At 36.7% G+C, this 15,229-nt stretch overlaps 1 protein-coding gene and 1 long non-coding RNA gene across 5 annotated transcripts; one reads left to right on the forward strand and one right to left on the reverse strand.

Moving 5' to 3' along the window:
- Nucleotides 1–331: 331 nt before the first annotated feature.
- On the reverse strand, nt 332–5,557 carry LOC140793860 (putative disease resistance protein RGA1). 2 transcript variants are annotated; one of them, XM_073145609.1, is made up of 3 exons: nt 5,325–5,557; nt 1,584–5,245; nt 332–678 (listed from the first exon to the last, which is right to left on the reverse strand). In XM_073145609.1, exons 2-3 carry the CDS (start codon nt 5,163–5,165, stop codon nt 631–633), a joined length of 3,630 nt encoding a protein of 1,209 aa, XP_073001710.1. In that variant the 5' UTR covers nt 5,166–5,245; nt 5,325–5,557; the 3' UTR covers nt 332–630. The 2 variants fall into 2 exon arrangements, with proteins under 2 accessions (XP_073001710.1, XP_073001709.1); XM_073145608.1 differs by having other exon boundaries at nt 1,584–5,557.
- LOC140793861 (uncharacterized) lies at nt 5,474–7,422 on the forward strand. Of its 3 annotated transcripts, none has more exons than XR_012110025.1 (3): nt 5,569–6,130; nt 6,691–6,893; nt 7,222–7,422. It is a non-coding gene; the product is annotated as an uncharacterized lncRNA (long non-coding RNA). The 3 variants fall into 3 exon arrangements; XR_012110024.1 differs by having other exon boundaries at nt 5,570–6,130; nt 6,694–6,893; XR_012110023.1 differs by having other exon boundaries at nt 5,474–6,893.
- The last annotated feature ends 7,807 nt before the right edge of the window (nt 7,423–15,229 follow it).

Raw genomic sequence — 15,229 nt, forward strand, 5'->3', positions numbered from 1 at the left:
TGTGAGAATAAATATTTTGAAGGATTTGGCTGTAATGATTCTTTTTAGAGAAATAATTATCCCTTTAATGTTCTATGTAGTCTATTGTTTGCCAAAGTTGCAGTATTTGAGAGCTAAGATAAGTACGCGAAATAAGCATTTACCAGTTGCAAGATTGATAATGATATCAGATGTAAAGACGACGATCTTTTACTTCTGAAAGTCATCATGAATCTAGAAGAGCGTAAATACAAGCATCAAATTTCTCACTCGTATTATCTTTAATACAACTTGAAATGTGCCACTCGGAGATGTTGAATAACAAAGTATGCAATAATCATTTCACTCTTGCTTTGATCTTCTCAGAAGACTTACAATTAATTACCTTGAAAAATTCCACAAAACCACTACATGAAAATGGATCGGTACAGTTTCCGTCACTCCAGTTTAACATTAGGAGTTTATTTTTTTTCTAAAGGAAAAACATAAACATTATAACCCCCACAAACCTCCTAGTCCACTGTTTAAACATTATAACCCCACACCAAATAAAGTTTCAACATCCAAAACAACAATATCACATCACTTCACCACAAAACCGAACAAAATAAACCAAGCAAAACAGTATCACTATCAAAATTAAAACAAAAACTATTGCCATACCATCTGCCTCGACTTCGAAAACGGGATTCTTGCTTCCTGCCCAGCAAAGTAACATAGTATTAATATTAATCTGATGTAGAAGCTCGACATGTCCCTTCTTGTCGGGAAATTAATAATTTTTACTATTTCTATGTAGCCAAGTGCACCAGATACAAGCTGACCACCACAATCTCTACTTAACACTTCTTATCTTTTCAACATCATGAGTTGATGGTCTTTTGGGTTTTTGTCACGAAATCACACTTCTTGTTTAAAATCTTCAGAAAGATTGAAATCTATATAGAGCAATAATCAGTATCTGTTTTTCAAACCTAAATCAAATTATTTGATATGGATCTATTCTGTACTGTCATCACCGTATAAACACAGTAGGAATTGTACAATTCTTTGGAATAGGACCATAAAAAAATCCATTTTTATTTCAACAAATATAAGGATGAAGAGGCATCATCGTGATTAGTTGAATTATTGACATCAACTATAAGTAAGTTACTATTTTTCGGAAAAACATGTGAATCTCATAAAGTTCTCACAAGACTAATCTGAAATGTGAACTCAGAAATTAAAATTTGCTACATCATTTCTGAATTGCAAACTGGTTATTGACCAAACAGAAAAATCCAAGTAGTATTGATGTTACTGAAACATCTAATGTGTAGCATGTTTCTCAGTAATCTAAAATGACCAACTAGGAAAATAGTTAATGAGAGAGGACGTGCTACGATCTCGCCTATACGAATTTAACTAACTAAAAATTTAAGAAGAATGGGCATCCTGGTGCACTAGACTACAGGGAATGCTATAAAGGCACCGAAAAGTTTCATTGGATATATAAAAAGAACAGACAATGGAGAAATGTAAATATAAGGACGGACGAATGGGAAATTCATTGTTATATCCCGAGGAATTAAATATTAAGGGGACGGTGAAAGAACTCATACCCGGGTTTGGCAATTGTGTTCTTCTAGAGTAATAGTTGCTAATTTCTTTTTGTTGTAACTGCTTATTTGTACATCAGGGATGTGTTGAATCTTGGGCCAATCCGGACCGGAATGTCGTAGGCACCTCTCTACCAACTCTGGGGAACAATCATGTAACCGCAGTTCTTTTAGCGATGATGGAAGTTTTGGCAGTGACTGGAGCTCTCTGGAGTGGTATACCCGTAGAACTAGGAGACAAGAGAGGCTTTGCTCTTCTTCAAGCAGGAACTGCCAAGAGGATACATCTCTTATATATAGCGCTCGCAGCAAGGTGCGGTTCTTCAACGCCCATTCTTCTAGTGCTGAGGATCGGATTCCAATACAGCATTCAAGATGCAAATTTCGGGCGGAGATGCTTTTCAATGGCACAGTGCATAACAGCGAGGGATCGTCGATGCGAATCGCGTCCAATATTAAGGAAGTTGAGGAAGAGGGATGTTCCGCTAGCGACGTTGACAATGATGATGAAGCATCTGCAACTAAACTGGGGCATTTGTTCACTTCCAAATACTTGAGGGATGGGAGTGCTTGCAGACCCCCCAGGGATTCTAGCTGTGAGCAATCCTTAATCGACAAATGGTCTAGAGCTTTCCATCTTCCAAGCACTTCTGCCAAGGGAAGGGATTTGATGTTTGCACAGCCAACTATAATCACTCTAGTGAGAAAGCCGAGGTCTTGCGGAGCTTTGTTAGGTAATGGATCCAGTGCATCGCAATGCTGTATAACAAGGGTGTGCAGCGACGAAGGAAGGAACCTTCCTGATGTTGAGCCGTTCCGCAGTTTCGGACAACCCGTTACCATGAGTTCCTTGAGAGAGGTGAATTTCCCGAATCCTCCGATAGGTAAATGTGTCAGCTCACTACAGTTCTGAATGACCAACTCCACGAGAGATGTAAAAAGCTGAGGATGCAGTAACAAACCCTCGGCTAAGGACACGAGGTCTCCACAAGAGTAGATTTCCAGTGAGGAAAGAGATGATGATGACGATGATGCCTCTACCTGGTCGTGGCACAGTTGTGGAAGAGTAACCCAACTCACATTGTTAATAGACAATTTAATTAAGCCACAAGGCAGATTTGGAAACACTCTCAGCTTGGGGCAATTAGAAACCTCTAGAGTTTTCAAACATAGAAGCCATTGGGTCGCTCCTCCATAGAACTCTTCTAGTGCCGGCATGTTTTCAATAGATAGCAGTTTCAACGATGGGAAAACAGTTCCTCTGTCGGGTGCACAGCCAACTGACTTTAACGAACGCATGCCATATAATTGTAGAGACTCAAGGTAGGGTAGCTGTCCAAGAGGTGATAGGTCTTCCCATCCATCGCATTTGCGAAGTTTAATAGATACTAACTTTGATAGAGATTGAAGAGACATCCAATGTGGACTCCTGCGGCCCATATAATATTCTATTGTCAATTTCTTGAGATTGGAATGTGGTTCAACGGTGTCAAGTACCTGCTCATCAACCTCAAGGCTTCTACTACATTTATCATATCCCTCAGTCCAGTTTAAAGTCAGTTTTTGGATGTGCTCTTTTTCCTTCAAATTGGCTTCAAAGATATCTTCAACCCTTGATACGTTTTTGAGGCTCTCAATACCTAGTTCACGGAGCTCTCGCAAATTTTTCAACTCCAAAAAGTTATTCTCATTCATTGCAACAATGAACTTTTCCAAAATCTGAAGTGAGGTTAGTCTCCCTATACCAGATGTTTTGCCGCACCGAGTATTCGGAGTACTTAGGATTCTAAGGTTAATAAGGTTGTCGATTGAATCTACTGGTAAATCTGAGAAATGACGGTAGAAACTTTCATGATAATACAAGAACTGGAGGTGGTAAAGCTTATTCACTGATTTAGGGACATGAGAAATATCATGATTAGCTAAGTAGCGGAGGTGTATTAGGCTACTAATACAGTCATCAATGATATTAAAATTTCTCACTACCAATATGCACAGGCTTTTCAGACCTTTGAGCACCTTAAGAATGTCATCTTCACTGGAATCTGAATTTATCAAAAGTGTGCGCAAGTTTTTGAGTTTGATGATCTCAGGTATAGGAAGAGCAACATAATTACAGATTGATAAGTGACGAATACTTGTTGGTATACTTTTGGGCCCAGAGCTCTCATCAATTCTAAAGCATTCACCCTGGGAAACAAATTCTGCAAGCTCGTGGAGTAGATCATGCATAACATAGTGCTCTCTTGCGTAACTCGTTTTACAATCAAAAAATGATTTTTTCACCAGATCATCGAAGTACTCATGTCCTATATCCTCTGGTCGTCTATTTCCTTTCATAGGCTTCCGAACCAGACCTAGAGCCATCCACATGTAGATAATTTGCTCCTTATCAAACTCATAATCTTGAGGAAATATGCTACAAAACCTAAAGCAAGGCTTCAAGTGTGAAGAGAGATGCTGATAACTTAATCTCAGAGCTGGCACTATGTCATTCTGGCTTTGTTCTAGTTCCCAAATTTCACTATTTAAGATATCTTCCCAGTGCTCATCATCTAAATTGTTCCTCAATATCCCTCCCACAGTCTTTGCAGCTAAGGGGGACCCTTTTAACTTTCCTACAATTTTCTTTCCAATGTCTTGCAGTTTGTTATAATTCTTGGGGTCCTCACCACCAAATGCACAGTTCTTAAAGAAATCCCAGTAATTTTCTTCACTCAAACCACTTAATAATATAGGTTCCATGGTACCTGTCATCATCTTTGTAATTTTTTCCATTCGTGTTGTTAATAAGACCATGCTTCCACCCTCTACTGAACTGAAAGGTGCTAGTAACTTACCCCAACTTTCTCTATCATCATCATTCCAGACATCATCCAACACAAGCAGAATTTTTTTCGACTTCAAACTTTCTAAAATCTCCCGTTGAAGCAAATCAAGATTATCGATGGTATGATTTTGATGAAGCTTTAAACTTTCATAAATCTTCTTTGTAAGTGAGAGAACATCAAAATTATTAGAGACACACACCCATATCCTCGGGCTAAAGTGCTTCTCTATTCTCTCGTCGTTGTATACAAATTGTGCAAGAGTAGTCTTCCCAATCCCTCCAACCCCAACTATAGGTAGAATGGAAAAATTCCTCCTAACAGATGCAGAACTGAAACATAGCAATTTGTTTATTAAGTTGTCTTTCTCATCATCTCGCCCAACCACTTTGTGTTCAACAGGTAAAAGGGAACTAGTATAACGGTTACTCGTGTTCGAAGGTTGCTTGTGCTTTAATTTGCCCACCAAATGAACAAAATGCCCTACATCAGCTGCAACCTCATCTAATCCCTTAACTATATTCTTCAACCTTTCTAAAGTGGTATCCTTACGCACGGCACGCTCAAAAATAGTTTTGAGGCGGGAGGCAGCATGACTCACCTTGCTCTTCTTCCCCTTGATTTCTTCTTCCAGTTGGTAGTAGTCCATCTCATCTATGAAGTCCTCTGCCTCGTTAACCGCATCTCTAAACTGCCACAACCAACGCGCCAGCTCTGGGTTCTCCTCCTTGATATGGCCGCTATCGACCACGTCCATCACTGCTTGGATCTTGGGAAGGGCCTTCTCTATCCTTTTCAGCTCTGCCTTAAGGCTGAGCTGCCTCTTGGACTGGTCCTCTGTAACATAGAATAGGAGGGAAGTGACGAGGTTACTAACGATGCTCGACTCTAACCATCCACCGACTACCAAGCTCACCGTCATTGTAGAAGCTCTGTTCCTCCTTCTTCCTTACAACTGGAGGAGTAGAACAAAGAGAATAGCTAGCTCTCCTTCTATCTTATCTTTAGGAAGCCCAGTTCCGGCTTGCCGTCTTCCGTTTGTACGCTTTGTGCAAATGCGCACCAAACACGTTCTTTCATCAGAACCACTCGTACAAGCCGACGTCAAGGATAGTGTCGTTGAATAAAGCGGCCATTGAGTGGCCCTGCTCCTTCCTCGTAACTCCATGATAGGGAAACTAGTAGTTTTTCCTCGATATTTAAGTGTGACAAATAGAGGAAACTGTTGGGTTTTGGCTCGTTCCACAGCCTCACTTCACTTGTAGCCGCCTCCCACTCCCACTCCCACTCTTCTCCTCCAACGACGAACCCCTCGTCCCCTTCATCGGCTACAAGATCGAGTCCCTTCTTGCTCCGTCAACACCACCCTCGGCGAGCTCCTCTCCTCCTTCCACACCATGTCCTTCATCTGCCGCAGGGAGATCGCCGTCGACTCCCTCTACAAGGCCAAGACCCGGTTCGTCTTGCTCGCGCACAGCGATCTCTCCGGCCCCGTCCCCAACTCGATGGGAAACTGCTCCAATCTCGTGGGATTCGACTCCTACAACAATCTCACCGGAGAGTTCCCGTCCTAGATTTGCGAGCCCCCGGACGTCACCTATTTGAACTCCTCTTCGAACGATTTCGTCGGGGGGCTTGGATTCCAGTGGATTAGAGGGTCTTCGGACGATCTCTCCGGCCTCGGAAATTCCAGTGCAGCTTGGAAATATTGAGCTACTTCCGGTACTGGACCTCATTTAGTAATTTAGCTTGGCTATCTAGATATTAGCTTCAAACTGAGAGAATATTACCATTTATAATAATATATGAGAGTTCTTTGGAGTCCATTTTGGTAGCTTCATCAAAAGAGGTCTCCTCTGTCACATTAGATCCATTAGCTTCATTTTGTGTTCTAGTCACTGATGGAGTAACTGCTTCAGCGATGATGTCCTGCTGAACTTCTGTAAGAAGAATGCAATAGTAATCACTTATTGTTTAAATCTTAATCAAGACCATACTTTCTATATGCCTAATCTTTCTGAACAATAACTTCAAATGATAAGAATGGTTACCACTTGAAGTAACGGGGTCAATTCTTCAATGTGTCTTCTTGTTTATTTATATTATTGTTATCTCTTTCTTTGCTTGGTCTTGTTGATTTCGGTGCAAAATCCCTCTTTTCTTGGTGTAGATTTCAGTTGAAGTTATTTTTCTTTGATAAATCTCCCAAGTGGGTATTGTAGATCTTTAATGTGATATATCTTGCTTTCATGGAAAAGATTCGATTATTATAATTCTTTTAGCAGGTTAGAGAATGAAGATATGAGAGAAGATATTGACATGGAGAAGAAGGCTGCAGAGATAAGTTCAATGCATTTGTTGTTTCCATTTCTTTCTTGTGAAAGAACTTAGGAGAAGAGGTGCCTCAAGGATCGAAGGTGACCATCTGAAGAAGAAGAAGAAGAAAAAGGCAGACAAAATGTTTGAAGTGTCTGATCTTTTTAATGTAATGTTTGAAGTTTCTGATCTGTCTAATTACTGTTTATTATTTAATCACTTGTTTTACTACATTATTGTTTAATTACTTATTAGATCTGTGTAATTACTTAGCATCAAATGTTTACTATAGTGTTTTTAGTTTAATTACTTAGCATCAAATGTTTACTGCAGTGTTTTTAGTTTAAATTTAATTTAGTTTTATGGCTTTAGTTCCATGTTATAATATTATTTCTCTTATATATTTAATATTAATGTTTGATATGAGAATCTCACATTTATCTTTCTTTCTATCTTCTATCTTGATTATTTATATTCTCTTTTATTCTTTTTGACAGGGTTATGATATTTGGGCAATAAAATAAAAGGGCTTAACGTTGTTGTTTACTTATTTTAAGCTATTTATAATGAATTGTAAACTTTAAGGTTTATTCTGATCGTTCTTGAGAATGTTAGATTTGAGAGTTAGAACTAAAATTTGTTGTATATATTTATTCTAATTGTTCTAAACTTTGTTAAATGCAATGGATTTGGGCTTAGAGTTGAAACTTTGTTCTAAATTTCAAATTTTGTTGTATGGATGTGTTATCGTGAATTATTAGAATTGTAATTTTTATATTTGTATCAGTTTTAAGTTAGAAATAGATTATTTTGTTTATATAATACTAGGAAAATATAAATATTAAATATAAGGTTAATATTATTGTGTTATTTATTAAACGGGTTAAACAGGTTGTGTTAACATGTTGTGTTAATACATCCTGTTTAATAAATAGGTTAGACATCATGTTAACACGATTCATATTAAACGGATTAGATATGTCGTGTTACCCGTTTAATAATCTAATTGTGTTCATGCCTATCAAATGCAACCCGTTTATTAATTGGATCGTATTCATGTTTGGGTAAAGTTAACCCGACCCGAATTTGACTTGACCCAAACCCACTTAATTCGATTTAATTGCCATCCCTGATACACAATATTAGCCACCCAGACCTTGCAATTTTATGATGTACTAGATATATACTCTATCTCCTAACCTTATGCTGAGTGAGTAAATGGGCACTGCTGATATAGAACTTAACTACTTGGCCATACGTGCAAGTGGTCAGTGCAATGGTTGACATCATTATAAATGTCATAAATAAAATAATAAAGTGTAATCAAGTTGAATGAAACAATAAAGTGTGCATAATTACATTGAATATTAAATAAGCATATGCACATGCATGACTTGAGTACCATAAAACATAAAATATACTATCACTATAATGTCTATACTACTTTTGGACTATGAAAAATTCAGTTGCCTGACTTGCTTGCATCTCACTATAAATATGCTGTCACTATAACTATTTCTCGTGCAGTGATGAATCTATCAAAGTTATGAAAGTAATCATGCATATATAAGAATAATACATATATAACAAGAGATTATTAGGTGGATATACCACAAACTCTTCTTTTTATTACCTAAAAATAACAATATCAGTATTACAAGTCTTAGGCACCATTAGGACTAATTAATAGATACACCTAATTTCTTATGCAGTGATGAATCTATCAAAATTATGAAAATAATCATGCATACATAAGAATAATACATATATAGAACTAAATCATAGATAAGCACCCACACTTTCAAAAGATTATTAGGTGGATATACCACAAACTCTTCTTTTTATTACCCAAAAATAACAATATTAGTATTACAAGTCTTAGGCACTATTAGGACTAATTAATAGGTACCTCTAATTTCTCGTGCCGTGATGAATCTATCAAAGTTATGAAAGTAATCATGCATGCATAAAAATAATACATATATAGAACTAAATCATAGATAAGCCCCACACTCTCAAAAGATTATTAGGTGGATATACTACAAACTCTTCTTTTTATTACCCATTTAATAACAATATTAGTATTACTAGTCTTAGGCACAATTAGAACTAAATCATAGATAAGCCCCACACTCTCAAAAGATTATTAGGTGGATATACTACAAACTCTTCTTTTTATTACCCATTTAATAACAATATTAGTATTACTAGTCTTAGGCACAATTAGAACTAAATCATAGATAAGCCCCACACTCTCAAAAGATTATTAGGTGGATATACCACAAACTCTTCTTTTTATTACCCATTTAATAACAATATTAGTATTACTAGTCTTAGGCACAATTAGGACTAATTAATAGGTACCCCTAATTCACTATTATGCAAAAATTAGTTGACTCATAACAATTATTATGGGTAGACTTGGTCTAGCCTTAGGTCTAAAATAATATGTTGGGTTGCAACCAAACCCAACCCCATTGGGTTATGCTACTCGTAGCCCACTTATAGGCAACTAGGTTGGGTTAAGGCTCAACCCAAGCCTAACTTACCCTCTTCCTTGCCCTCAACAAGAGACAAGCCAAGGGAGGATAAAGAGGTAGCTGCCAGCGATCACGAGCAATAACATCCTATGTCGCCTACAATGAGTCAGGGAAGGATGCACAAGGCCGGGAGAGTCGGTCAGTGTAGCCAACGGTAAGAGAACACCCACTCCATGGCCAACAATCATGGATATTTCTACTATAGCCAAGCAAGCCTTGAGGGCTCTAATGAAAATGCACCTATAGCTTTGTCTAGAGGAGAGGAACACGACTGTTGATGAAAATACCCTAAGAAACCAGCGACATGAGGCTACAAGGTGTAACCCTCAAAGTCTAGAGTACCCATGAAGTGCACGTACAACACAAGGACATCAAGGAAAAGTTTTCTAGGCTGGTGCAGGAGAACATGAGGTCGCAAGCCAACAATCTCTCTAACAAAGTCAAAATACAAAAAAAAGTTGGAAGGCTATACATGCAACCAAGTGAAATTAACTTAAGGAGGAGAAAGATGACTCATTGACGGTTCCAAAAATGGGTTCTGCTCACACTATCGATGCTCTAACAACAAGTTTGGCGCAACAAGAAGAAAGGAAAAAAGGATGGTGATTACAGGTGGAGGGCAAGAGAAGAAAAAAAGAAAAAAGAAAAATTTTGGTAGGGATTCGCGCGTGACTAATACATGCACACAATATTTTTTTTATTGGGTGTTACATCCTTATGCACTTTGTAAAAAAATTTGAGCAAAGGCTTCACTAGAATGTTCGAGTTTCACTATCACTATGTCACCTTTCTTTGAAGTTTTAAGGCCTTCGATTTTTATTTGCCCACTTCTTTATCTTTTGCGATGCCTTTTTAAAATAGCCTTTCACAATCTCTATATTTTGATGTCACTCATTGGCAAGATTATATGTCAAAAAACTGTTGCATATGTGGTCAACCACCAAAGTATGCAGTGTGGAAGGTTATTGACTCACAACAATTTTGAAATGATTTTTTTTATGAGCTCCACTACACGTTATACAAGAATTGGGCAATGTCAAATAACTTGTCCAAATCTCATTAATTGGTACTTATGAAATGTCACAAATATTGCTCAACAAATGCTTTTATTTTTTGAGTTTGGCCATGAGTTCGGGGATGACAACTTGTGGAAAAGTAGAGTTTTGATCTCAAAAGTTTGAACAACTCTATCCTAAATCGACGTAAGAATTAAGAATCCCTATCGCTCATTATATTTTATAGAACTCCCCAATACTTGGCCACATGACTTATAAACAGACAAGCTACTTTTTTAGTGATGTAATATAGCAAAGCTAGTGTGAAGGTCACATACTTTAGAAATCAATCCACCATAACTTATTTATAACAATGTCCTAGGCTTTGGCAAGCTCACGATGAAATTTAAAGAGACATTTTTCCATGGTCACTTAGTGTTACGAATCAGATTTGGACCAATCCGGATGTAATAAAATTATGATATTTTATATACTGATAGCCTCATGAGTTAGAATTCTAATGGTTCTAGTTTCACGAGAATATGACTTCGAAATGAAAAGTTATAAATAAAATAATAGAGGAAGGTCAGAATGGTAAATACCCAATATTGTGGCAGTCCTCGGAGAGTGGCGGACGGCGAAAAGTAATGGTGGATCGTCGTAAGGTATGGTGGTTGCTGGTAGAGGAAGGTGGCTAAGGTTTGAGAGATCGGAATGCTTTCTACGGCTAAAAGATAAAAATGAGATAGTAAAAATAACTTAACTTAATTACCATTTCATGATTCATAATAATCAACAAATGACAACTCCCATTTATATGATAACAATCCTAGCGTATCGAATCCACATGCAGATTATCCGATTTATTTAAAATTCAAAACAATAAGATAAAACTAACTAACTCAAGTTGACTCGACTTGACTCAACCGAACTGACTCGACTCCCATGGTTGGATCATAACACTCAGGAACAAGGAGTGGCTACAATATTCCATATGGCTTTGCTTGGTCTATTTTATCATGTTGGCAAATAAAACAAGTGTGAATATACTATTTGATGTCTTCTTCCATCTTTAACCAATAACAAATTATTTCCATAAGAGCCAAAGTTCAATATACGCATAGGTGACCTACTCACAAACTATCCTAACACCCTTTGAGTAGTTCTCTTCACAAGTTGTTTGCCCATGACACGTACACATGATTTCACTGTCATAATGAGCCCTTCCTAGACCCAAAATTATCGTGTCTTTCCTTCATACATAAGCTTCTTAAGATTTTTCATCGCCAGATCATTTTGCATCTCGTCATGAATTTTTCTTGGAAGCAACACTTGTTAACGACGAGTTCATCTTTGCGGCTTAAGGCATCCATAACCTAGTTTATTTGTTCCGGCTTGTACTTGAGGATCATGCCAACTTCGCCAAGAAGTCTTGGCACCTCACTTTGGTAAGAGCTTCTTCTAAGTTTGAAAATAACTTAAGGCAATATTATTATTTTTACAATTAAATGAGGCCCTAAGAAATAATGCTTGCAAATGTGAAGCAACAGACAACCGCTATCATTTCCTTCTCATGCACCATGTATCTCAATGGATCTTTGCTCCATGTCATTCAACTTATAATTTATAAGCATCTGAATGTCCCTCTTGCACAATGACCCTTCTAATGGCATAATTGGATACATCCATGTGAACTTCAAACAAAAAAATGGGAAAAAGCCGTTCACAACCACAACAAGGCCTCCTCTATCACTACTTGCTTCAAATAAGTGAAGGCTTGGCATTTGATAAAATCAATCCCATGAATAATCTTTCTTTAGCAAGTCTGTCTACATCACAACTCTCTGCAAGCAACCTGCAATGAACCTCCTGTGTAGTTGACAAGTCCCCAAAAAAAGAATAAAGTTCCTTTAACTTTGAAGGGGTTCACCAATTGCGAATCACATGAACCTTCTCCTTGTCCATGTAAATGCAACCACCACTAACCTGATGGCTAAGGAACATGATCTTCTCTCAGGCAAAATTACATTTTTTTTCCTCTTCAGATAGAGTAAGTTGTCTCGTAGAATCTTGAAGATCGCTCTATGGTGTTGTATTACAAACTACATCTGGAATGATCCGCTTGTCAAAAAATTATGAAAATTTAATGGACGACAGCCTCACGAATTAGGGTCTTTTGGCTTTGGTTTGAGTGGATTTGGATTCAGAGCAAGAAATTATAGCCAAAAGGGTAAGAGAAGGTTAAAATCAAATTGAAGTGAATTATCCAACATTGCGGTGGTCGTTGGAGGGTGGCGGACAGTCACAGGATAGTGGAGGTCAATAGTAAGAGTATGTGGCTTGTGGAGGAAGATAGTGGCACAGGCTTGGAAGCTTGGAAGGGTTTTAAGGTTAAGATCCTACTCATCGAAAAATAAAGACAATCTAACGGCTATAAATAAATGGTAAACGTGAGATAATAAAAATAATGAAACTCATTATTCATTCCACCTCTAAAAATAACCCATGACTTCTCCTATTTATAGGAGTAGAGTCATAGTGGGTCAGATCGAATTTATCCTATTGGGCTTAGTTCCGATTTAATTTGAAATTGAAAAGCAATAAGCAAAATCACTAACTTGACTCGACTCGATCCAACTGACTCGACCCTCATGGTCAGATCATAACATACTAGATGTGCTCTTCCAACGTTTTGATGTACAATAATATCGTTGAGGTATGAGATAGCCATCAAACAGTTGGTTCTTTAGTGTGCAGAAGGTTGTGTAGGATTCCTCAAGTCAAACGACATCACTAAAAATATGAATATTCCTACGCACATTATCTTTGCCTCATCACCTTTCGGGATTTAGACTTGCAATATCCTAATCGCAAGCCCAGATTGGAAAAGCATTGCTCTTGAAAGTTGATCAAAAAAGTTTGCAATAGGAAGTATTTGATACTTGTTTTGATAGTTAGTTACCTTATTCAGGGCACAATAGTCTACACAATGGTAAACTTTCATTATGCTTCTTTTTGGAATAACATCAATGCCATGAACGGTGCTTTTGAGCTGTGAATTAGTCCACATTTAAGTAGCTCATCAAGTTGCTTCCAAAATTCCACCAACTCTGGAGGAGACATGCGATAGGTGCACGAGCTAGTGGCTTTGCCCCCCGACTCCAATTCGATCTAATGATCCACTGCTCAATGAGGTGGTAAGGCCTTTGGCTTGCAACTCAGGCAACACCATGCCCCTAAATCCTTCAAGATCTTTGCAACCCTAGGAGGAATTGGGCCATCATCTAAAGGATTTGCCTCTAGCTTCAAAGCCGTAAAAGATATTAGCTTCAATTTTGAAAGTAATAGAATATTACATATTCCATCTATTACTATTGCGTTAACTTTAACGAGAGATTTTTTTTTGAAGAATTAAAAGCAAAATATATGCATCAAATAATAAATATTCATATAATAGGGCGTGAATGATAATAAAAATAAAACATATGGTATTTCTTGTATAAGTTTCCTACATTATTAATACTACCCTTATAGGACCTTAAATAGGATCAACTTTAATTACAAAGATTTCCTAAATTGATCAAGCTTGACCACCTAGATTGCATCACATTGACTACAAAGTCTACAATGATGCAAGTTTAACACCAAAGTTGCATTAATTAGTGGTTAAATGATTACATCCTCAAAAGTCTAAACTACTTGTTGGCCATCAACTTAGTATCCATTTGGAATGTGGAACACGCCACTAGATTTAATTAGTGGAAGCATCCCCCTAACTACTTGTATTCCTTTTTGTATGTTATAATCAATCTATATATGGTTGACTAAGCTAATCCAATTAAGAACTATGGTAATCTTTTGTCATGTACGAAACTCAAGGTGGTTGGCATTAGTGGGCCATAATTGTCACACAAAAAAGTAATAAATAAAAACTATATTAGATCAAAGTATTTTAGAAAAATATAAGTTTCCATAGGTTAAGGCTTAGATATAGAATGTTACTGTGATCAGAACAAAGAAAGGAGATAAGTTTAAGGATTTCAAAGGTCATATAACTTAAATATAGATCAATCAAACAAGTTATATTATGAAAAAATAAAAGAAAAGAAATGATCTTAGCCTTCTTAGGTGATCAAACTAAAAGGAACAATATAAACTCCATCTTTTATAGAAATCACCCAACCATTTTCTTTTATCATCACTAATAAATAACTTTGTTGTGGACTATTTTAAACATTAACTTTTTATTCTTTTAAAAAACTAAAAGATAGAGGTCGAATGATAAATACACTAAAGAAAACACACGATATAAACTATGAATTTCCCTAAGTTATTAATTTATTTAGAACCCAAATCTTGCATCTCTCCAAAAATGTTGGTAAGATTACATCAAACTTATTTTATGATTCCTACTGTTATCCACTCTATTATTAATTTCTAGTCAAATTAGATTAATGACATTAAAAGGTTGGCATAAGTCTTGGTCATCCATCCATCAAAGATATTGTTAAGAAATAATAAATAGATATTTTCCACGGTTGGCCATCTATATCACTTGTTTTTTTGTTTTGTTTGGTGTCAAAATGAGGATCAAATACCACCACAAGGAAAATGACATACATGGTGGCCTAATTAATCCACTTCCTTTATTTGATATTTTTAGACAATTAATTAATCAGGTGGTTTGACCTTTGGCATAAGCATAGTATTTCTAAGTGATTGGTGGGGATTTATCTTAATTTAGAGAAAATTTAGAGGCCAAGGTAACAATTAACCCCCAATTTATACTAAAAAATGTGTCAAAAAAATTAGAAGCCTTATTCCTAATAAAAGAGATAATTATGCTTAACCTTTTCAATTTTTTTTCTTGGGTACACATTTATCCTCTTAAACTATAGAAAATCTATTTCTTTTATGGTACTGTTAATTGCAAACATTAAATGTTTATTCTATCCTCAAATTTGCTCTCT

The sequence above is a fragment of the Typha latifolia genome, chromosome 8, assembly GCF_019914945.1.
Source record: "Typha latifolia isolate L0001 chromosome 8, TyphaL0001v2, whole genome shotgun sequence".
NCBI classification, from domain to species: Eukaryota; Viridiplantae; Streptophyta; class Magnoliopsida; order Poales; family Typhaceae; genus Typha; species Typha latifolia.